The sequence below is a fragment of the Bidens hawaiensis genome, unplaced genomic scaffold, assembly GCF_021521415.1.
Source record: "Bidens hawaiensis isolate Kalapana, Puna unplaced genomic scaffold, B.hawaiensis_p1.1 tig00028811_1, whole genome shotgun sequence".
Taxonomy (NCBI): domain Eukaryota; kingdom Viridiplantae; phylum Streptophyta; class Magnoliopsida; order Asterales; family Asteraceae; genus Bidens; species Bidens hawaiensis.
Window position 1 is genome coordinate 49,232 of NW_027505135.1, and position 26,051 is coordinate 75,282.

The 26,051-nt window shown below is 38.5% G+C and overlaps 1 protein-coding gene across 1 annotated transcript; it reads right to left on the minus strand.

Annotated features, from left to right (window-relative positions):
* Positions 1-19,894: 19,894 nt before the first annotated feature.
* LOC143610980 (uncharacterized) lies at positions 19,895-24,297 on the minus strand. The gene is made up of 14 exons (XM_077085315.1): positions 24,280-24,297; positions 23,384-23,477; positions 23,113-23,291; positions 22,949-22,999; positions 22,807-22,863; positions 22,345-22,465; positions 21,908-21,974; positions 21,680-21,827; positions 21,489-21,599; positions 20,732-20,803; positions 20,518-20,619; positions 20,404-20,450; positions 20,247-20,274; positions 19,895-20,124 (listed from the first exon to the last, which is right to left on the minus strand). Exons 1-14 carry the CDS (start codon positions 24,295-24,297, stop codon positions 19,999-20,001), a joined length of 1,221 nt encoding a protein of 406 aa, XP_076941430.1. The 3' UTR covers positions 19,895-19,998.
* Between the last annotated feature and the right edge of the window lie 1,754 nt (positions 24,298-26,051).

Below are 26,051 nucleotides of genomic sequence, written 5' to 3' on the forward strand. Positions count from 1 at the left end.
TATGAAACTTATTTATAAAAATTAAATGACAACTAGAAAATCAAACATATTTTTGTGTCGAATTAGATGCGCTCTTTGTAATTCCACGCACGATTTCTAATCAATAGTGTCAATTTCTCTTTTTATGTAGTACAATAAGGCTAATCTCCAATTAAAAATAATAGAATTCCAAATTTTATACTATGACTTACAAAATTGATTGAAACTACTAGTTATAAAAGTTTAGACAGAAATCATTGTGTTGTTTAAACATATTAAATTTCTATAGGTACAATATTTTTCGCCACATTAATACTGGTCAATTTTGGTGGATTATGGTAATTAAATATTTGAGCTAGGCCTTATGAGGTTGTCACTTCGAATTCTAAGTCCATTCGGGTTTTTGTCCCACCGTATATTATGCTAGAGGGTTCTCACTATGATTACCAAGTGACAGTCAACGGTAGGGTTTCCTGAAGGAAAACCCAAAGTTAAACTCTGAAATCAACGTGGATCCGGTTAAGACAATATAGTCTGGCCTAATTGGAGCAACGAGACTATCTAAAATTAAGAAGTGTGTTAGCCTAACACACACAAAAAAGTTATCGTTGATAAAAAAATAAAAAATATTATCGTTAAATTGGTAAACTCAATTCCAAATTGGTTCTTTCTTTTTGTGGAATAAAGTTTTTATATTTTATATAAGTTGGGGAACAATTTATAAACGTGCAGCCGTGTAATTGGATAAAAGTGTAGACGGTAGGCGTGTTACTGTAGGGTCTGTGGCGGTGCAAAGTTACGCGTCACCATTCATTCCTGCCTTGATTCGTGCCTCGTTTTTATATTTTTTATTCTAAAAATCATTTACTTTTTGCCGATTTTTTTAAAAAGATATTATATATATGAAAAACAGAAACATGCAGCTCGATGCCTAAATTTATAATTCTATAGTGCCTATCAATTTTTAACCACTAGAGTCATAATAATATTCTATTTATATGAATTATTAAACATTTTAGTTAGACCATGTGTTGTGGTTTAACTAGTAAAGCCTCATTAAAGGGTCATGTCGCAGGTCATGAAGACGTGTTAATTTGAAGGGGATATTTATGGAAATCTTTAATGTATAAGATTAAAAGTGAAATATCCACTAAAATGACATCTTTAACTAACATTTTATGTTAAAACTAGTGCACATAGTCTAATCAAACTCACTATAATCACGGCAAAACGTGCTTTGGCGACATCCAATCACACTTCAATCCCTTCCAAAAACGCATTTTCAGTAATTTTACCAAATGTCTTTTCCTATAAGTATCAACTTCTGTTACTAAACTTTCTTTTGTGATCTTGTAAGCTTAAAGTCTAAATCCCTTAGGGGGTGTTTGGTAGAGGGATTTGATTGGGGAGAAATGGAATTAGAAATATTTCTTTTGTTTATTTTTCACTTTTCATTTCTATTTCTCTTTCTATTTCTCTAAAACTAGAGAATTCCATTTCTCTTTAAAACAAAGAGAAATCCATTTCTCAGCAGCCTCCTCATAGCATGTCACCACCTCGTCTCCAGCCACCACCCCGTCTCCGGCCACCACCTCGTCTCCAAGTTTGCAACCGCCACCTCGTCTCCAAGTCTGCAACCACCACCTCGTCTCCGCCGTTCGCAGTGGTGAACACAGAGATGGTAACCGGTTGTAGGTTGCAGGTGGTACGGGTGAACGGAGATTAGGGTTTCAAGTGGTGGTTCGTGGTAGGTTAGGGTTTTCAGATGGTCGGGTGATTGTGGTCGCAGGTGGGTGACAGTGGTGGTGGAAATCGGCGGTGGTCGCAGGTGGCTTCTGATTATCATCATCATCATCGCCACCACAACCACCACCACAAAATCTCCAAAAAGGCAGTGATGACAGATCTGAGCCTCCTTTTTCTATATCTTATGTTCCAAAAATTTGAATCTTTTTAATTTCTTGTGTACTGTGGTTGAAGAAGGGGATTTGGTGGCGGCAGCCGGTGGTGGTGGGCTGTGGTTGAAGAAAGGGCTGGTGGTGGTGGGGCTGTGGTGGTGGGGCTGGTGGTGGTGGGGCTGTGGTGGTGGGGCTGCGGTGGTGAGTGGTGTCAGGTTGGGTGGAGGTGGGGTTGGGTATGGTAGAGTTCTCTGTTTATTTTCTCGTGTACCAAACAAGAGAAATGATCTCATTCTCCATACCAATTCTCTTTCTCTACAATTCCATTTCCATTTCTATTTTCTCTCCTTTTCCATTCTCTGTACCAAACACCCCCTTAATTCATTTGCATGTAGTCAATTTAGATGCATTTTCCTGCTTTGGAACCTATAATTGCTCTGGAGGTGTTTGTCAAACTCGAGTTTACGTATGGCCAATCACGTTTATTGACTTGGCATCATTCAGTATATACTCTTGAATGATTGGGTCCATTTCCAAATTTATGTCACCAATAAGTAGCATACATGTATTTAATGTATAAAATTGTATTATTTGATAAGTCTTGTATATAAGGCTCAAATAGACATATGACTCTGCGATTTCAAAGCATTTAACCATCATAAATTCTAAAATATTGTTCACAGTAGTAGAATTCAAACATGCACCATGTGATATCTTAAATTATTAAAACTTAAAAGATTCGTTAACATGTTTGGATCAAGTATAATGGTTAAAAACCTTGAATCAAATTTAGGATGTGGACTTTAAAAAAGGCAAAGGTATACAAGACAAGTAGTTAACCAAACCCACAAACATGATTGGTGAGAACATCCAAACACCAATTACTCCCGGTCAACCCAACCACCCGAATCAAATCTTTTTTTTTTTTTTGAACATTCAAGCTTTCCTCCTACTATTTACATTATACCGCCAATGCCAGGAATCGAACCCTGGACCTCTCACCAAAAGGCCAAAGCCTTTACCATCCCACCAAAGTGGTGATGGCTCCGAATCAAATCTTTTAGTTCTTGAAAAATTGAATAGCATATCACTATTCAATTATTATTGCAAAATCTTGTGTATATTAAATTCGTGATTAGTTGGGAGGCACACCCATCGAATATACCATTAAAGTTACAATCTAATAACATAAATTAGATAAATGTGCACCCGTTTTAAGACTAACATAATTGATGGACTGAATGTTATAAATGATTGTGTTGTTTTTAATCGTAGGACAAACTTATTTTGAACAACGAATCTTGAAAGGATGTCTCCGACGTCTTATGTAAATCTCATGTTACCGAGTTTAAAAAGTTAATCTTATAAATATATTTCTTGATATAACGGGACAAAATTATATATTCTTGTCTTAATGGGACGAAATATATACAGTATCATATATTATTAAACAATTAAAAGATAATTTTATAAACATTTCTTTTTAGTTATAATGATTTAGGTGATGACTTAAAATATATTTAATTACTTGACATATATTAAAAAATCATAAAAGAAACTCATGGTCCAATTTAATTTAGTTATGCTGATATAAGTTAGAGAAAACAAAAGAACTCTATATTATTCTATATTAATACAAGTTCTTCCCTTCTGAATCAGATAGATTCATATCTGAAAGAGGTTGACAATAAGTTCTTTCAAAATTGACTATTTGTCCCTCTGTTAGAGGTGTTCCAGAAATGTCTGCGATCGAGTAAATAGCTCTACGAACGAATGGATTGGATCGAGTTGGAAAATGGAAAGATTTGTACAAGTTATACGTTTCGTCACCACTTTGTGGAAAAGCCTTAGGTATGAATATGTTAGATACCTGTGACTCGATTGCTGAAATAGTATCTGTCCCCCAAAAATCATGTTTTTTTTACGGACGCACAAAGAAAATATTTTGTTGCGAATGAACAAGATATTGAGGAATTGTCCATACGTAAAATCATAATTATTGATACGGGCCTTTTCCACATAAAAGGGGAATCTTTTGTTACAATAGAAGCAGAAGTGATGTGGATTATTCAAGAATCGAAGTTTATTTCCTTTATAAAAAGAAGATCTCAATGAACTTCTATGAAATGATTTCACGGGATTCAGCCAATTGTATTGATCGTGGAATATCATTGAGAAATAGGAATCCGTGTTATCAAAGGATTTCCTGCGATTCTTTCTAGTATGGAATGAGTCAATCATCCTAAGAGTATCCACGATAATGTGGAATGCTCAAATAATTACATAGATCGTATTGATTAAGTTGGGATTATTTCTCCTCCCTTCTTATTTCATCTTTTGTAAGGTCTGATAAGGCAATAACGTATTGAATAATCTTCATAAATCACGGTCTAAATCTGAATTGTATAGTCATTGCATGTTTTACCACTTGTTAGGATGTATAGCATCTTCAAATAGTGAGTAAACTCAGTATGCAATATCCTAGATTATCTATCACGTTATGGTTTTTCATTTTTGTGATCCCTATTTTATTATATATATAAAACCTCGTGTATTCACAAATATTGTCACTAAGACATGCCACTGTAACACAAGCTAATTGGTCGACCATTGACTACATTTATAAGATGAACTTGAAGCAATCTTCCCTTTTTCTTGTTGATTAGCTCTTAATGTAGTTTGCTTTTCTAACTCCGCCAGGTTGAATAACTCAAAAGAACAAGCGTTAAACTAAACCTAGTGAAAGATAATGAGATTGTTCTCGCATCAAGGGACTCAAATATCACAAAAGTAGTAATCGCTTTTTTCTTATTGTGTCTTATACACATGAGATGGTATGATACTCATGCCGCAACATGTTTACTTTTCGAGGATGTATGTCTAAAACCAATGTCGCACAAATGATAATTCAACTGTAAAATGTTTTACTAGAGTTCACTTATCTCATCTTAAATGTGCTTGTGTCACAAGAAATCACATCTGGATACAAAGACATCCAATGTGAAAATTAAGCTCTTCACATGTTACTATATTCTAACAAAAAAAATGTTACTATATTCAATCTAAGCCTGAGTCTGAATTATCCCTTAGATAATATGCTTACTGAAGAGCCTACCCATAAGGTGGCCTTATGGGCAGGCCCTAGCCCAATAATCCGAGCAAGGCCCAATGAAAGCAAGCCTAATAGCACAAGATATTCTAGAGGACGGCTTGGAGGGAAACCATTTGCGAGGGAAACTCCATATAGCACGTCTAATCTAGTGGGTGGCCCGAGGCACGCATGACCCGGGATAGGAGGCAATAACCAGGAGATAAAGATCTTCGGATGGACAAAGCCTAAGGGAAAGAGGATCGGACCAAAGGACTCGGCCGGAAGATATAAACCATTAGACCATATGTATAAACACTCTCTTCTATAAATAGAGAGAGGATAAACATTATAAGACATACATAATCAATACAAAGCACTTTCACTCTTCACTACTCTTTGATCTCCATTCTTGTGATTGTTAGGAACTTTCCCCGTTTACTCGGAATAGGTTCCAACATTGGCGCCATCCGTGGGACCTCTTGATCACGGGTCTCATTAAACCTTTAAAAGAATGGTCGATCAAATCCACTGCCACCACCATTGTCTCACCGGAAAAAGGTTTTGGTTCGTCTGTCCACTATTTCGGTAAACAAGCACCAACCTTGTTCAGGATCTTCGGCGTTATATCCGTGCCGGAATCTTTTTCCCGACTCTTCGGAATATTCCGTGAAGTCAAGGATCTGGAAATATCCTCCGGCGAGTTTTGAGAAGTCAGACATGACGATTGCTTTCAACCAACAAGACACATGCCCGCTTTCTTTTACTAATTCCAGCCACTCCGGCGACAGGCCACCGCAACCGCCACCCCCGGTTCCATCGTAACTAGCATCGTCGCTAAGTCCATAGTGCCCACAAGTGCACATCCATACCGGGAAGATATAAAGAACACCGACGGACCAGTTTTGTTCGAAAATGAAGACAATATGGAGGTTGAAGACAATACGGCCGAAAGGCCCAAGATAACCTCGGAGTTCATACGAACTCACCGAGACGCTTAGCAAGCGTCGAAGAGCAAGAGTATGAAGAAAACTTCAAATGTCTACATGATATTTAGATCTACACATGTTTACGGTTTAGTATAAATGGGGGAGTGAATAAGCTCGATTAGAGCCCATTCTGCCCCTGTTCGCGCCATTTCAACTCAGTTTGGAGCCCCCATCCGCGCACGTTCAAGCCTATTTAGTTAGGACAGCAAGTCTTCTAGTTGGACTTTGTCCAAAGGGATAGAAAAGCCTTGCGATATTGTGGAATGGTTTTTATTAAGGTGACGCCAGAGACACCTAACCGGTATCTCCATTCCTGATGAAAGTAATCGGTTTGCCCTCTTCATCTTGTTTAAGTTACTTTAACATACCATATAGGTTATAAGATTTTTTTTTATACTATCATTAAATCTTGACGTTCCACCAGATTCAAAGCATGAATTTCTATATGAAAAAAAAATGTGTCTAAATGTAAAAAGTAAAAAAATAAAGAAGGAAAGAAAAGTGAGGTCAAATCATACAATTACCTACTTTGTAACGTCTTTGTTATTATAAAAGGTTGTCAAGTCACTTTTGTAAAGTATTACTTTAATATTAATATGTTGAAAAAGAGGAGACATAGTCATATGGGGAGACATGTATGTTTGACTCTTCAAACATGAACTTCACGTTTAATAAGGATGATGGGAAATTTGTCTTTTAAAAGTTGATGTGACTTAACCACAAGCATACATCTTTTTGGACAAGCCTTACCTGCCCCATACATTATTGAACTTTGTTTGTATTCTAAATAGTGTTAAAGTTTGAAGGCGAGCCCCTTCTTAGGGGGTGTCCTGGGCCATTACTTTAATATGAAGGCTCTTCTGAAAAGTTCCATACTTAACAATTCCTTCAGAATGAAGCCTCTGCTAAACAAATCCTTCAGAATGAAGCTCCATACTTAACAATTCCTTCAGAATGAAGCCCCCCCTGCTAAACAAATCCTTCAGAATGAAGCTCCCTACTTAACAATTCCTTCAGAATGAAGCCCCCCCTGCTAAACAAATCCTTCAGAACAAAGCCCCTTACTAAAAATAAAAAAAAAATACCTTTATAGCAAAGCCTTTTACAAAATAATTCCTTCAAAACAAGGTCCCTTACTAAACATTCCTTCATAACAAACCCCTTCCAAGGAAAGCAATTCATAATGGAACCCCTTCCAAGAAGGAAGCCTCCTTTCAAGACAATCCATTCATAATGATACCCCTTCCAAAACAATCCCTTCATTACAAACACTCCTCCCAGACAATCCGTACTAAAGCCCCTTTCCATATTGCAAGAATCTTTTTCAAAGAAGGAGATTCCCTTTCCAAGGGATGAGGTGTTTAAAACCTCCTTCTAGGAAGAAAAAAATATCATTTGGGCAAGAGTTAACTGCAAAGGAAAATAACCTCTTCCAGATTTTCTTTTTCAAGAAGAATAATCCCTTTCTAATGAAGGATGTATTTGAAAAGTTCCTTCCGTAAGGAAGGAGAGACTTCTATAACAACTTTTTGCATTACAAAAATTTTATTTGAAGGAGAAGAATCTCCCTCTAAGGGATGAAATGTTCAAAGGTACTTCTTTCTGTCAAATGTCCTTGCTACATCACAACATCCCATACTACAATAGTTTTCTAGAAAGAAGAGAAATCCCTGTCTAGGGGATGACACACGTGAAAGGCCAATCCCATGCAGAAGAAACCCCCTCCCTACACCAACATGGAGCCGGGGGGACTAATTTGACATTGCACCATTGTGTCATGAGTTTTCTTCATTAAAGTCTTTTTGCTACTTCATCAGCTTTTATGCATAAAGACGTATCTCATAAAGAAATTGTCATCTTAAAGAGACTTCCAAGAAAAATAGTCCCTTTCCAATGAAAGAGGTATTGGAAAGTCTCTTCCAAGAAGAATGAAAGCCTCCTACAGCAACACCTCATGTTTCAAGAGTTATCCTTTTAAAGAAAAAAAGTCTCATTCCAAAGAGTGATAAAGTCTCTATGGAAGGAAAAAAGCCTCCTGTAGCAGCACCTTACATTCCAAGAATTTTCAAGAGGAAGAAACCCCATATCCTTATCAACTTTTATCATAAGGGAGTGGGTCCCCTCCTATTTGCCACTCTTGAACTTATTACTAAAATAGTATTCGATCACCCATATGAGTAGGTATATTTTAATCATTTTATATCTATCCAACATACTTTTCAACTTACACAACATATGTATGTACATTAGACTTAACACAAGATGTTCTCTTGGATACTAGAATAGTTGCATGTGCTTATTGTGACATCTGCCCGATCCGACCCGACCCAGGTACCCGTTTCTCTGACCCGACCTCTTTCTTTTATGATTTAATATTTATTTATACTTATATTTTATTTTTAATAATAATAATATATATTTCCTTCCCGCCTCTTTCTCTCTCTTTCTTTCCGCCGTCCCCTCCCTCTTCCTTCTCTCTTTCCGCCTTGTTTCCCTCTTTCTTCTTTTTGCTTGTCCTTTGGTTCTTCCCGCCTAAGGATGTCTGCAGCTCCACGCGCCAGACTCCTTACATGGAAGCCTGCGAGAAGACATCTTGTTCCTGCGATGCGTGAAGAGAACTCTTCTCGCAGCGCGCTAAGGATGCATGTTCTTCCCGCAATGCGCTAAGAATGTATGTTCTTCCCGCGATGCGCTTAGAATTCTAGTTCTTCACGCAGCACGCTAAGGATGTGATTCTTCCCGCAGTGCGCTAAGGATTGTCGTGCCAGCCTTCGCGCTCGCGCACTCAGCCTTTCCGCGCTTAACCCTTGTATCTTCTGTTTATTCTAGCCGTTTGCTTTTGTAAATGTCTTTTCTTCTGAGCTGTTGACCTAACCTATCTAATGTCTGAATAGTTACTTTCGGCGCAGCATGCGTACCAACCCCATTGGTTGGTAGAAAAGGTGACTGACATTATCTTTTGAGATCTGCTTTTGCCATGCTTGACCAGTACCTTTATCTGATCCGCCCATGCCTGTTACTGTTCCCTGTCAGCTTTTATCTTGCCCCCTGCAGCTGCCATATCTTTTGATATCTTTTGCTTTTGGAATCTTTTACTTTTTGAGATCTTTTCCCCTTTTTCTAGGGATTGTGTTCCCTAGGGTTTCTCTATAAATAATAACATTATTTTTCCTAACACTACACACACAAAACACTTAATCTCTCTTATTCTCTTCCTCCCTTTTTGCTCTCTGCCGTTGTTCTTCAGCCGCCTCCCTCCTCTCTTGCCTCCGTTTTCTCCTCTCCCCTGCCCTGTTTTCCGGTAATATATTATATATATAATAACTTATTAATTATGCTAACTTATAATCAAGACTTAAAACCAATCGTTAAAACAATAATCTTGTTTATAGGTTAACTTGTGCTTGTTTAAAGATTGGTTCTTGCTTTATCTTACACCGCATCGTTTATCAAGTGAGTAATCTCGTACCTAATCCCTTTTTAGTTTTAATGTTTTGGGATGTTCATGTGTTTGTACAAAACTTGAGTCTTAAACTGTTTATGAACTTTAGTCGCGCAGTATCCCATGTGTTGAGGACGTTTACTTGGCTGTTTATTTGTATGTGTATCATTAACCGCTTTGTTCGGCCTATTCCGCAGTTCCGTTGGTACCATTAGATGAACACGGGAGACCTATCGTTTACGGTTTTCTTTGTTTACACTTGCACAGATGTTTTCTCGTTTTTATGCTCAATTGGGAGCATGGATTGAACTATGATCTATGAACTATCTTAGGCTTGATCACAATCTGATTACACCCTTGTTAAACTCTAGACATACACGTGTTGCGCGCAGATTTATGATTATCTATGTATTGTATTAAACTTGATTTCTCACCAACACGCAAGTGTTTGACGTTTATTTTAACACATGTTCAGGTTTGCAGTAGCTGTTTTGGAGCTTGTGGACACGTAGGACGTTTTTACTTTTGGACCTAGAATTAAAATGTATCAAGACAAGTTAATGTTGTTTGAATGTTATAATTTATAATATATTGATTTATGTTTGATTTATGTTCTTTATTTTCCCCGCTGCGCGTGCGCGATAAAATGTGTATAAATAAATATTGACACCAATAGTGTCGCGAGTAATGAAGCAATATGTGGCGCCCCGATGTATAATCCGCCTTTGGTCGGGGTGTTACAGATTGGTATCAGAGCTCGTTGACTTTAGGATAGGTGGTTAGACGTAACGGCCTAGAATACCTAAGAGTCCCTTCTCGCGCATGAGAGAAATCTCATGTTTGCGCGCTTATTGTTAATTACTCGTTATTTATGAATATGCTCGCACTTGCGCAGTATATGATTTTATGTTCTATTTCGCGATATTTCGATTTTTGTTGAATTTCGATTTTTATTGATTTTACTTACATATTCGTTTGTTGGGATTTGAAGATCCGAAAAGTCATGGTGATACATGAATAGTTGATTTTCAATTTCCATTTACGATTATGTTCTGAGGTTGGAGACTTGAAAAGTCATGGTGATACATGAATTGTCAACCTCCAATACTCATTTTCTTGTGTATTCCATATTGAAGATTGAAAAGTCATGGTGATACATGAATCGCCAATCTCCAATACTCGTTTGCCCGTATATTTTAAATTGGGAATTCGGAAAGTCATGGTGATACATGAATCGTCGATTCTTGATTCGAATTTGTTACCCTTATTAAGTCTGCATTTAGGGTCATTTATTTTACTTTTAACTTTTGATAGTATCTAACTCCGTGAAACCAAGCTTTTCGAGGTTATACTTTGTGCTAAAACCAAGATATTAACTAAAATTAAAATTTTTATAGAATGCCTCCGCTATCTCGCCGATTTCAGAGAAGAGAAGCCTCGCGCATGCGTAGACAGCAACGTTCCCAGGAAATGGCCGCCGTGATAGCCCAAGCCTTGAGCCAAAACAATACCTCGAGTTATAACATTAAGTCCTTTAACGCGGGTAACCCTCCAAAGTTCACAGGTCTTGAAGGAGCCACCGTGATGCTCCAATGGCTCGAAAAGATTGAAAACACTTTCCTCCATACCCAATGCCCCTCAGACAGACGAACCCTGTATGCTTCCAGTGTCCTGGAATCCAGAGCGCTTACGTGGTGGAATGGAGTAGCTCATGCGCGTGGCGCAGAAGCTGCTTCCAGCATGCTCTGGGAGGAATTTAAGCAAATTCTTACGCGAGAATTCTGCCCTCCCAACGAAGTTAAGCGCCTGGAGGAGGAATTTTGGAATCTTAAGCAATACAGCGGTGAAGCGCGCGAGTACGCGACGCGCTTCCATGAACTAAGTTTGCTTGTCCCTCACCTTGTTACCCCTTCCCGCCGAGCCATAGAGAAATTCCTTGGGGGTCTCCCCATGGAAATTCAAGATTCTGTATGGGCCAGAAACCCAGTTACCCTCTCTGACGCCATTGAGTTGGCCGCTGTGCTCAGCGACAACCATGTCAGAGCAGGAACCCTGTTCCTGCGGGGAACTGAGAAGACCAAACTCACCAAGACTGCCCCTGAACCAACAGAAACCAAACCTGAACCCTCAAACCGTAACAACCTCAAGCGCAGGCGCAAGGCCTATGCGCTTACCAACCCGCCCATTGCCCAGCAACCCATTTATCAACCTCCAGTTTACGCGCCTAACCCTCTGTCAGCCTACCCAACACCTCCTGTAGTCCACAACTATGCCTTAACCAATCCCGCACTCCCTGCCCCGCCACCTAAGAAACCTTACACAGGAAATCAACCCCTTTGCCCAACCTGTAGACTTCACCACCCAACTCAGACCCCGTGTCGACAATGTAACCGATGTGGCCGCATTGGTCACTCAACCGAATACTGTAGAGTCCCTCCCGCCAACCCAATTGCGCCAACACCACCAGTCTACCCGCAGAACCCACAATCAATCTACCAAAACCCACGACCCAGGTCGTGCTATAACTGCGGTGATCCCAGTCATTTCCGGAACGCGTGCCCGAGACTACAAGTGCAAATCACACAGGCGAATCCGGTGAACCAGATTTCAAACCAAGTGACGCGTGGACGAGCTTTTAACATAACCGCGCACCAAGCGCAAGCGAATAATGACGTAGTTAATGGTACATTTTTGCTTAACGGATTTTATGCTTCTGTACTTTTTGATACCGGCGCCGATCGAAGTTTTATCTCTCGCGCCTTCGAGCAGAAGCTTGCGCGACCGCGCAACGATTTAAAAGAAGATTTTTCAGTTGAATTGGCTAACGGTGAAACTGTTTTAATTAACTCTGTGATTAAAGATTGCACGCTTAACCTTAACGAAAACGATTTTCTGATTGACCTCATCCCCATGCCTCTTGGAAGCTTTGATGTTATCATTGGTATGGACTGGCTCTCGAAGAATCGCGCCGAAGTTATTTGCGCCAAGAAGATGATTCGCATTCCTCGAGAAAATGGTGATCTTCATATTTACGGCGAAAAACCCTCCAGTGGTCTTAAACTCATGTCTTGCGCCGAAGCCCGAAGGCTCATGCGGAAGAAGTATATTGCATTCCTAGCCCATGTGGTTAAGCCTGCTGAAGAGAAGAAGCTTCGCGATATCCCTGTTGTGCGTGATTTCCCTGAAGTTTTTCCTGATGATCTTCCTGGTATCCCTCCCGCTCGTGAAGTCGAGTTCCGTATTGATCTTGTCCCTGGTGCTTCCCCCGTAGCTAAATCTCCTTATCGTCTTGCACCCGCTGAGATGCAAGAATTGGCAAGCCAACTTCAAGAGTTGACTGCTAAAGGATTCATTCGCCCTAGCTCTTCGCCCTGGGGTGCTCCGGTGTTGTTCGTTAAAAAGAAAGATGGATCGTTTCGCATGTGTATTGATTACCGCGAGTTGAACAAACTCACCATTAAAAACCGGTATCCCTTGCCGCGTATTGACGACCTCTTTGATCAACTCCAAGGTGCCTCTTGTTTCTCGAAGATTGATCTCCGCTCTGGCTATCATCAGTTGCGTATCCGCGATGAAGATGTTCCGAAGACTGCTTTTCGAACTCGTTATGGCCATTTTGAATTCTTGGTCATGTCCTTCGGTCTAACCAACGCACCCGCCGTTTTCATGGATCTAATGAATCGGGTGTGTAGGCCTTTCTTGGATAAATTCGTGATCGTGTTTATCGATGATGTTCTGGTGTATTCTAAGACCAAGGCCGAGCACGAGCAACATCTCCGATTGGTATTGCAAAAGCTTAGAGCTGAACAACTCTATGCTAAGCTTTCCAAGTGTGAATTTTGGTCTGATGAAGTACAGTTTCTTGGTCATGTTGTAAACAAGATGGGTATTCATGTCGACCCATCCAAGATTGAAGCAATCAAGAACTGGATTACGCCATCCTCTCCTTCCGAGATCCGTTCCTTTCTGGGCTTAGCTGGTTATTACCGGCGCTTCATTTCGAACTTCTCGAAGATCGCTTTGCCTTTAACAGCTCTGACGCACAAAGGTAAACCGTATATTTGGGGCTCGAAGCAAGAAGAAGCCTTTCTAACGCTCAAGCGTTTGTTGTGTGAAGCTCCTGTTCTTGCGCTACCTGAGGGTAATGATGATTTTGTCGTGTATTGCGATGCATCCAACCAAGGTCTCGGTTGCGTTCTTATGCAACGAGGCAAGGTTATCGCTTACGCATCAAGGCAACTTAAGGTTCATGAAAAGAATTATACAACTCACGACCTCGAACTTGGTGCAGTTGTTTTTGCCTTGAAGATCTGGAGACACTACCTTTATGGTACTAAGTGTATCCTTTACACTGACCATAAAAGCCTTCAGCATATCTTTGATCAAAAGGAACTTAACATGAGACAACGCCGATGGAACGAACTCATCAGCGATTACGATTGTGAGATCCGGTATCATCCTGGTAAGGCTAATGTGGTAGCCGATGCGCTCAGCCGAAAACCCTGCCAGCTTAACTGTATTTTGCCGCGCACGCATCTTCACTTTGCGCCGATTCAAAGCAACCTTGAATCGCGTATTCGTGACGCGCAGCGCGCATCCATCAGTAATGGTAACCTTCGCGCCGAGTTAGCGTGTGGCGCGGAAGCACTCTTTGTCCCTAATCTGAGTGGAATTCTCTGTTATCTTAATCGCATCTGGATTCCCTTTGATGGGAATCTTCGCGCTGATATCCTGAGTGAAGCGCACAAATCTCGGTATTCCGTTCATCCTGGCGCTGATAAGATGTACAAGGATTTGCGCATAACTTATTGGTGGCCCGGTATGAAAAAGGATATTGCTGTGTTCGTAGCTAGATGCCTGACTTGTTCTAAAGTGAAAGCTGAACATCAACGCCCATCTGGTTTGCTCGAACAACCAGAAATTCCTACGTGGAAATGGGAATGTGTAGCGATGGACTTTATTACCAAGTTACCTTTGACAGCAAGCAAACATGATAGCATTTGGGTAATAGTGGATCGATTGACTAAGTCTGCTCACTTCCTGCCCATTCGTGAAAACTACCGTGTTGAGCAACTCGCGCAGCTTTATGTCAAGGAAATTGTCTGCCGCCATGGTACTCCTTTGAGCATCATATCCGATCGCGATGGCCGTTTTATATCTCGCTTTTGGAAATCTCTCCAATTTGCGCTAGGAACTCGCTTGGACATGAGTACGGCATATCATCCTCAGACTGACGGTCAGTCTGAGCGAACTATTCAAACTCTTGAGGATATGCTCCGATCTTGTGTTCTTGATTTTGGAGGTAATTGGGATTCGCACCTGCCTTTGATCGAGTTCTCTTATAATAACAGCTATCATTCCAGTATTGGTATGGCCCCATTTGAAGCACTTTACGGTCGTAAGTGCCGCTCCCCGATCTGTAGGAGCGAAGTGGGTGAAACTCAAATCACAGGACCCGAACTTGTTCAAGAGACAACCGATAAAATCGCCAAGATCCGTGATCATTTGCTGACTGCCAGAAGCCGACAGAAGAGTTACGCAGATCGTAGGCGAAAGCCTCTCGAATTTCAAGTTGGTGATCTTGTTCTCCTCAAAGTGTCGCCTTGGAAAGGTGTTGTCCGCTTTGGGAAGAAGGGTAAGCTTGCTCCTCGTTATGTTGGTCCATTCAAGATTCTCGCGCGTGTGCGAAAGGTTGCCTACAGACTTGACCTGCCGCCCGCGCTCAGTAATGTGCATCCAACGTTCCATGTATCCAATCTCAAGAAGTGTTTAGCTGACGAGAACCTTCACATTCCACTTGATGAAGTTCAAGTTGATGAAACTATGCATTTCGTTGAGAAGCCTGTTGAGATTATGGATCGCGAGGTTAAGCAAACCAAGCGCAGTCGTATCCCTATCGTGAAAGTTCGCTGGGAGTCCAAGCGCGGAGCCGAGTTTACATGGGAAAGGGAAGATCAAATGAAGATCAAGTACCCGCACCTGTTCTCTGCGCAACCTACTTCGAGATAAATTTCGGGACGAAATTTCTTAAAGTAGGGGAGACTGTGACATCTGCCCGATCCGACCCGACCCAGGTACCCGTTTCTCTGACCCGACCTCTTTCTTTTATGATTTAATATTTATTTATACTTATATTTTATTTTTAATAATAATAATATATATTTCCTTCCCGCCTCTTTCTCTCTCTTTCTTTCCGCCGTCCCCTCCCTCTTCCTTCTCTCTTTCCGCCTTGTTTCCCTCTTTCTTCTTTTTGCTTGTCCTTTGGTTCTTCCCGCCTAAGGATGTCTGCAGCTCCACGCGCCAGACTCCTTACATGGAAGCCTGCGAGAAGACATCTTGTTCCTGCGATGCGTGAAGAGAACTCTTCTCGCAGCGCGCTAAGGATGCATGTTCTTCCCGCAATGCGCTAAGAATGTATGTTCTTCCCGCGATGCGCTTAGAATTCTAGTTCTTCACGCAGCACGCTAAGGATGTGATTCTTCCCGCAGTGCGCTAAGGATTGTCGTGCCAGCCTTCGCGCTCGCGCACTCAGCCTTTCCGCGCTTAACCCTTGTATCTTCTGTTTATTCTAGCCGTTTGCTTTTGTAAATGTCTTTTCTTCTGAGCTGTTGACCTAACCTATCTAATGTCTGAATAGTTACTTTCGGCGCAGCATGCGTACCAACCCCATTGGTTGGTAGAAAAGGTGACTGACATTATCTTTTGAGATCTGCTTTTGCCATGCTTGACCAGTACCTTTATCTGATCCGCCCATGCCTGTTACTGTTCCCTGTCAGCTTTTATCTTGCCCCCTGCAGCTGCCATATCTTTTGATATCTTTTGCTTTTGGAATCTTTTACTTTTTGAGATCTTTTCCCCTTTTTCTAGGGATTGTGTTCCCTAGGGTTTCTCTATAAATAATAACATTATTTTTCCTAACACTACACATACAAAACACTTAATCTCTCTTATTCTCTTCCTCCCTTTTTGCTCTCTGCCGTTGTTCTTCAGCCGCCTCCCTCCTCTCTTGCCTCCGTTTTCTCCTCTCCCCTGCCCTGTTTTCCGGTAATATATTATATATATAATAACTTATTAATTATGCTAACTTATAATCAAGACTTAAAACCAATCGTTAAAACAATAATCTTGTTTATAGGTTAACTTGTGCTTGTTTAAAGATTGGTTCTTGCTTTATCTTACACCGCATCGTTTATCAAGTGAGTAATCTCGTACCTAATCCCTTTTTAGTTTTAATGTTTTGGGATGTTCATGTGTTTGTACAAAACTTGAGTCTTAAACTGTTTATGAACTTTAGTCGCGCAGTATCCCATGTGTTGAGGACGTTTACTTGGCTGTTTATTTGTATGTGTATCATTAACCGCTTTGTTCGGCCTATTCCGCAGTTCCGTTGGTACCATTAGATGAACACGGGAGACCTATCGTTTACGGTTTTCTTTGTTTACACTTGCACAGATGTTTTCTCGTTTTTATGCTCAATTGGGAGCATGGATTGAACTATGATCTATGAACTATCTTAGGCTTGATCACAATCTGATTACACCCTTGTTAAACTCTAGACATACACGTGTTGCGCGCAGATTTATGATTATCTATGTATTGTATTAAACTTGATTTCTCACCAACACGCAAGTGTTTGACGTTTATTTTAACACATGTTCAGGTTTGCAGTAGCTGTTTTGGAGCTTGTGGACACGTAGGACGTTTTTACTTTTGGACATAGAATTAAAATGTATCAAGACAGGTTAATGTTGTTTGAATGTTATAATTTATAATATATTGATTTATGTTTGATTTATGTTCTTTATTTTCCCCGCTGCGCGTGCGCGATAAAATGTGTATAAATAAATATTGACACCAATAGTGTCGCGAGTAATGAAGCAATATGTGGCGCCCCGATGTATAATCCGCCTTTGGTCGGGGTGTTACACTTATGGTGATACATTACAATAAAAATATATGTCTTGTAGTCTACGCAATCCCAAAGATCTGATAGGTTTTACAAGTACATCTCCTTATATGGTTGTTTCTAACCATATCACATGTAGATATGTATTAAATATTTACTTCATCCCTCACCACCCTGTCTTTTTACATAATTATATTTGATGTTTATGTCCTTGGTTTAACAATGGAACTTCGAATTCGCTTTATAAGCTATAGCAGCTTAGCCGTTAGAATTTATCGACACTTTGTCACTAGGATTAATGGTAGTTTCTCCCAAGCTATTTAGAGATCGCTTACCATACTAACAGACTAATAGCAAATTAACCATATATCTGGTATTGTGCACATCAAAACGTACATATATAAGACTTCCGATTGTGCTTGAGCAAGGGAAAATTTTCACTCTCGACACATTCTTTTGCTTAACTCTTCATCGTCATAGGGTGTCAATGGGTTTGTAGTTTTGCACATTAAAGTGTTTCTTGAGAAAGTTGTAATGACTTGTTTGAATAATCTCTTGAAACCATAACTCCAAGAATATATGTGGCTTGGCCCATATCTTTCATTTTGAAGTTAGATGATAACCATCTTTGAACTTCAAGGACATGCATACTGCTTATCATTTCCAGCTATTTTTTTTTTAACGGCGGATATTATATAAATCACCGACTAGCAAGAAACTAGCCGGGCAAAAAACAACGAAAATTACATGAATAAAAGAGGGTTCTTCAACCAATCTATCCAATTAGCTTTACACTTACTCTTTCTACTCGAATACCAAAGAAAAGTGAAGTACGTAACCTCATCAAACAACAACACATCCTTCATACGTCTTTTCAAGAAAACGGTAATGACAAAAGTTTTCTTTTAGACCTTTTAGTAAAGATTTCTTCATCTAATTCTTTATGGTGAAAAGATGTTTACACATACATTTTAAGTAACTCAAGGTCCATACCCACAACTACAGCTAAGGTTAGACAAATAGAGCTGGCTACGAGGCAAGGCCGGGTGGTTGACGGATCCGGCCCGACACCCTGATAGGTCCGAATTTTTATTTTTATATATATTATTGAAAAAAAATATGTTTTCTTAATGTTTAAACCCAATTACTCAACTAGTTTAAGGCTATTCAGAACAAAATTTTTCACAATTCTTGAAGACGGCCATGCGGACAAATTTATGTAAATCTCACCACTAAAGAGAAAGTGTCTTCATGGTCAATCCCTTCATGTTAGTTTTAGCCTTTCGCTACACGTCGTGCTTTGTATCTTCCAATGCTCCCATCATCTTTTAATTTTATTTTGAGGCAGTGTTATAAAAATCGCTAGGCGCTAGTCGAACGGTGGGACAAGAACTAGCGATTAATCGGGATTACTAGAGATTAATCGGGATTGCTCGGATTGGAATTTATATGTAAATTTCCAAACATACATATATATTCCAAATTTTATGTATACAATTCTTAATTTCGAGAGATTTTGGACAAATTGGAGCAACAAATCGTGGGGTGGCAACTAGCGATTAATCGGGATTAATTAACGCCTAGTCAGGATTTTTATAACACTGCTTTTGAGAGAGAATTAATTCCCAAGCACACTTCTCTTTCATTGGAACCATTTCATCTGTACCTATTTGTCTTTTGCTAGTGATATTAGAGCTTCGTTTTCATTTCTAGGTTCATCTTCTTGTTGAACCATGAAGGTATCAACATCATCTATCTTAACGGACGACGAGGATTACATTTAACGACTTATCATGCCATATCTAAGCCTCTCTTACAACATGCTCTTGATTTCTTGAATTGCTCCAACTCAGAACCGAGTTATTCCAAAATTTAATTGTCCTCACCACAATCATAATTTAATATAAAGCTTGTTATAAAATTTGGTTTTAATAAAGATAAAATAGGGTCTTTCCTGTGAACGTATAAGGCCTTCAATGTGTGAAGTTTGGTCACCAGAATCGAAAACACAAACGATATTTAGATCATAAGCTCGATCTCGTAATTCTCATTAGCTCGAAAATTACAATACATAAACTCTTCACAATATAACCCACAAGCTCAGGTATATATATATATATTAATTTAAATTTGAAAACCCAACTAAACTAGAATACAAATACCACAATCATATTCAAATACTAATTGGTAAAAACAAATCTAAATAATAATTAATAAATAAATTCCTTGTTGTCCAAGTCATTGGCTCGACTTGTTCACCAAGTAATTTATTCCGTGTAAACCAAGTCACGTGCTCAACTTGATAAACAAGACACCAATCCATCATAGGCTCGATGGGTCGGCCCAACCCGCCTCATTGTTTCGAGGACGGGAATTAAGTCCAACAATGTGAAGGTTACAAACATTCACGGGAAGACGCCATAAAATATCTAAATAAAAATAATTCAAAGTAAATTGAAATGTATGATATTCATAGACCGAAATAACAAAAGTTTAATAATATTACAACCATCAACATAGTAGATTCCAAATGAGAGGAATGTAGGCAAGTAAAGTTAGTAAAAACTAGTTTCAAGTAAACATATGACCTAACCAACATGCAAAATCATATTTTGCCTATGTAATTGTGTATCTATAAAGAATAGCAGCATATATATAGGTTACAAAATTTATGCTGCGTGTGACTCAGGAACAAGTTATCCGCTTGAAGCATGCATCTTAGACTTAAGCTTTGAATTTAATGGTGTACAACATGATGAGATGTCAATACCAGCAACCTCCATTGCATTACAGACCCATTCAGGAACATCACCCTCAGGAAACTACCAAAAAAAAAAACAAATAAATAAATCATTAAGATTAATTTCCCAGCATTTTTTCGTATGCTAATCATGAAGACATATAAGATCGAAAAAATGATAACTTATAACATGCATAAACGTACCATTTTCTTCAAAAAGTCGCATACAAATCTGCGTATGAAAAAATGCGGACCAAAATTAATATCATCAATTTATCGCAATAAAAGTAACAGGAAAATAATGTTTGTGTTTTTATGCAATAATCATGTGGAGAGAAAGTTATTTAGAAGGAAAGCATACTTTGGAAACGCTCCTTCTATTATTGATGAATGAAGGTTTCTGCTAAGCTGCAAATTTTAAAACAAATTGGTTTTCGAATCAAGAGATATATACAAGCTGTTGTAAGTTTATTACCTGCATCATGTAGTATAAATTATGATAAGACAAAAGTTGAGAGCCCATAGCATCTTTTGTTACAAGGCAATGAAGATAGGCCCTTGTGTAGTTTTTGCAAACCTATAGTATAAGCAAGAAAAGAATTATAAAAAATGCAAGTATTTGTTGTTAAAAGACAGCAAAATTGTATAAATCTAAAAACTAACGAGATGATTACAATTCATAAGCATACCATGCACTCGCATGTTGGGTCAATAGGTCGGGTATCCTCAGCCATAGATTGGTGTTTAAGTTTCAGAACCCCCTGAAATCAAGAAAACCATATTTGGTCATATAACCCTTACCATGTTGTTCGTGCTCCGGTGCTCATTCGTTTAACTTTAACCGAACAAACAATCCAACACAAACAATTAAGTATTCTTGTTAATGTTCGTTCACTAAGAAAATGAGTGTGTTCGTGTTCGCTTATGTTTGTTTGTAAATAGTATAAATGAACGGTTCACGAACATAAATGAGCATAGACGGGAAAAAAACATAATTGTTCAAAAAAAAGAGTAAGCATATGCATAGATCTGTTGGGCCTAAAACCTTATTGAAACTATACTAACCTGTTACAGGCAATTATAAAACTAGACTAAGTTGCAACAAGCCTAAAATTATAAACTTAAACAAGCATCATAAATGAATGTAAACGAACAAACATAAATGAACAAACGTTCACGAACATAAACGAACGAACGAGACATGTGCTCATGTTCATTTGTTTAACTAATGAAGTCCGTCCGTTTATTAAATAAACAAACTTCCCGTCAAACGGTTAACTAAACGTTTGGTTCATTTACAGGCATACATAAAATTGAAATCATTATGGGCTAATTATTATTCTTGAAATTATATTATAAAAAGCCACAAACATTAATTAAGTTTCAATAGAAAAGAAATATTTTATTATATATAGAAAAATGTAAAATTGTTGTAATATTATATACCTCGGGCACAAGCGCAGTGCCAAATCGAGCAGTACGTGTAGGGTAGACACAGTCGTACATGTCAGCACCCAAAGCACTGCAAACCACAATATCAAGTGGATACCCAACACCCTGAGAAAATAAATAACGCCATAATATTAGGATGTAGAAAAAGGTAAAAGACTAAAATACCCTCACAACTGATAAACTACCATCACATAACGGGGCTTGCTTTCAGGAAGTGATGCAGTGCATTGTGCAACAACACGCCAAAATGAATCTTTATCTTCACCACCAGCAAGGCCGCCAATTGCATACCCGGGCAAATTCCTCTCCACCAAACCTTGGACACATATATCCCTGTTAATAAACGATTAGAAATGTGATTAGTATTGAAGATAATTATATGAACCAAGAATTATTAAATTAATAATAACTACCTTAAAACTGGATCTAAACCACCTTGTACAATTCCAAATAAATTCTGCTCCTTTGGTCTCTTATGAGCTGCATATGCACAATAATTATGAGCTGAACACATTTCAATGACATTTGACCCGTCACCCGTTTGCTTTACAAGTTAAATCTTTTAGATCAATCCAGGTGGCACGTTAAAGATGATATAGCATAGCCCACGTTGACTCATTTGTAGATAAATGAATATGGTTGAAATTTCCATCTCAACTATAAATGGGTTAATATGATTCTTTAAAGTTTAGACATTTTACAGAAAGAATATAAACTATTTTTATCCTTGAAATCCCAACCTGTATGCACAAGACTTGATATATTCTTTTATTGTGTTCACCACTAATTTACCTAACCAATTAGGCTATTAGCCTATTACTAAATGATATTTTGTGAAATAAATGTTTACCTGCTATGCATCTGTCTATCCAACGCAGCGTGCGATACATAGCTTCCTCTATCCGAGGACCTGTAATTGTGGTTTTCACTACATCATCAAGAGCCATAATAATGTCTGCTCCAATTCTGTTCTACAAGACATGGATATCCAGTTCGTTAATACACAGTAAAGGATCAACATCAAGTTACATAAACCATCCAAAAGTATTATTATATCAATAAAGGAGTAACTGATAAACAGCAATCTAAAGATCTACAGTTACACATACAATTTAAGAAAAGAGAAAATAGATCAATTCAAAATATAGATACAAAATTAAAACATGAAGTTCTAAACATATATACAGTATGTCTAGCAATACCAAAAAAAAAAAAAAAAACAAAACTTCACGGCTTTGAAAAAACTTCACTAGCATCAAACAGTTATGAGCTTTATATATTAAAGAACCAACTGGCACCAACAACGACTTACTTGGATTTGGATTGATTCTTCAGGTGTTAGTAGCATTGGTTTTCCATCAACTGGCGACTGCAAAATAAATATCAAACATTAGCTACGAATAATGACCACATTAAAGTAGGAAACAGACACAGCAATGATAGAGATAGACAACCTGAAACGTGACACCTTCTTCAGTGATATCAGCTAAATGCAACAAAGAGACCTGAAAGTGTGTTAATTCGGTTAGAAAACAAGCTTGATGAATGCTGTTGGAACAAATGAGTTTTCCATGAAGACATGACTAAAGAACCAAACTTGTGAAGAATAAAGAATTACCATCTGAAAACCACCGGAATCGGTGAGAAGCGCCCTAGGCCAGTTCATAAATTTGTGGAGCCCACCTAGCTCGTCTATTAGCTCAGAAGTCGGACGGAGTGCCAAATGATATGTGTTTCCAAGTATAATTTGGCATCCAATATCCTCAAGTTGGTTGGTGGTCAAACCCTTTATTGTCCCTGTAACCATAAAAAAACGTACTTAAATTCCGAATAATAGATAAACATGCAGTATGTATGTGTGCACTTATATGGGCAGTTCAAATTATAACCTTGTGTTCCAACAGGCATAAATAGAGGCGTCTCACAAAGAAAGTGAGGCAGTGTTAGCCGAGCTGCACGGGCACGATTGAACCTCCCAAGAATCTAGCACGAAAAATAAAAAATATGTTTCTTTTAGTTAAAAGTTTCAACTATAAGCAAAGATACATGTACATTTTATCGTTAATGCTTTGATATGCAACCAAATAATAATTACGTTGAAGAAATAGATACGTTATGGAAAGTTCAGGAATGTAAAAACATTGCACAGATACTTAATTCATATAATAATTACTTTACCCTATGCAGTCAATATCGGTGGTATCTCGGTTATCAGTCCTCGTATGAAACATCGGTCAAAATATCGGCGATACTGACCGATATTTCCCCGATATATCATCGATATTCCCGATATCAGTGTTATTTTCAACTTTTAGTGTTTAATGTTAGTGTTTTGAGTCTTAATCAGTTCCTACTTGCAGCTACAATTGTTAGTGTTTTGCAAGTTGCAAAAGGATAATTTGTAAATATTAGGAGAGTATACTAAATTGTTAGTGTTAAAACCGCTATATGTGTGTGTGTGTATAATTATGCATGATATTAAAATTATCGATATCCCACCGATTTCCTATCTCAAATATCAGTCCTCGACCGACGGATATCCGATATTTTTCTCTTTTATTACCATTACAAAAAAAAAATTATTTTGGTTCAAATGGAAAAGTAAACAATATCTGTTGTTTATAATTACAACATTACGAAATTGATGGAAACAAATTATTTGGTTAAAATAAGTAAACAAATAATAAGTCTTGTTTTATATCCATGAATTCCTTTTCATAATAATAATAATAATAATAATAATCTCAATAACACAAATCTGAATTCAAAGTCACTGCAATCATACCTCAAAACGAAGAGCCATTTGTATCCTCCGAAACAAATTATATTATATTGCAAACTGAATATAGAAAACTGATAGAAGATGTAAACGGAGAACTGACGGAGATTGACGGAAGGAAATAGGCGGCGCGTGTGCCCTAATTCAATGCTCAATGTAGAACAGAGAAGAAGAAGAGCAAGGAGGCGGCGGCAAATTAAAAATAAGTGGTTTATATACCCACTTAAATCACCAAACAGGAAAGAAAGTATATGACTTATACTTCGGTACCTTCCTAAAAATATTAATTGAAAAATTACCAAAATGTCCCTATTATCCTTTATCTTTTTAAATTAAATAAAAGTTTTCAGAAATGCCTCATACAAACACGTCTTTGACGACATGTTAGGTCTTAACGCGTACCTGTTAACCTCCAACGCACGTTTTTCACGGCATTTAGCCTCTAATGCGTCTTTCACAACATGTTAGCCCTATTAATTATTAATTTAATACATATTTGTCATTTCTTTTATAACTTGTAATATATAACTTTAAATATAATTTTAAATATGTCGTTGAGACGTGTTTTTTTTTCTACATGTTGTCATAAATTTTAAAACCGAGTGTCAAATTGATATTAAAATTTTCAATAAATGTTTAATAAAATTTGACCAGTGTCGTTTTAAGTAAAATTTATGCCAACACGTAGATAAAAATAAGTAAGTCTCAACAGTATATTTGGAACTTTATAAAACTTTATGCATTACAAGTTATAAAAGAAATAGCAAATATGTATTAAATTAATTATAATAATGTAATATTAAAAAAAACAGTTAACAGGGCTAACACGCCTTGAAAGACACGCGTTGGAGATTAGCATGTCGTGAAAGACGTGTTAAGGCCTAACACGTCGCCAAAGACGTTTTTGTATAGGACATTTTTGAAAACTTTTATTTAATGAGACAAAAAATGAAATCTCCTGATATAATTGGGCAATTTTAGAAATTTTCCCTATTATTATTCGGTTTAATAACAAAACCATATGTTTTTATTTTCTAAAAAATATATATATATGTGTGTCTATATATATATATATATATATATTCGAATACGGATACCATTTTGTTTGAATTATAGAATCTTCGAGTGTGGTACAAATATTGAAAAACTTTGTTGTGCTGTTTTCTCTAAGGGGGTGTTTGTTTTTTCTTCAAACATCTTCAAGGAGCTAATGTCTGCAGGCGCGCAGACATTACCCTTGAAGACTGTTTGTTTTTTTTCTTAAAACAGATCTGAAGTTATCTTCTTTCATCTTAAAAGAAAAGCAAGGAAATCTTGCTTAAAACATCTTCACAAAAAAACCCTACTCTTCTCCCTTTGCAGCCACCCTCTCATCCACTGCTCCTACCACCGTCCGCCAACACCACCACCCACCGTACGCCGCCACCACCACCCCCGTACCCCGCCGCCACCGTCCACCACCATCCACCGCCACCACCACCACCACCGTCCACCACCCACCATCCATCACCACCACCGTCCACCACCCACCATCCATCACCACCACCGTCCGCCACCACCACCACCATCCATCACCGCCACCACCACCATCCATCACCCACCACCACCACCATCCATCACCGCCACCACCACCACCATCCATCACCGCCACCACCACCGTCCACCACCCACCATCCATCACCACCACCGTCCACCACCCACCATCCATCACCACCACCGTCCGCCACCACCACCACCATCCATCACCACCACCGTCCACCACCCACCATCCATCACCA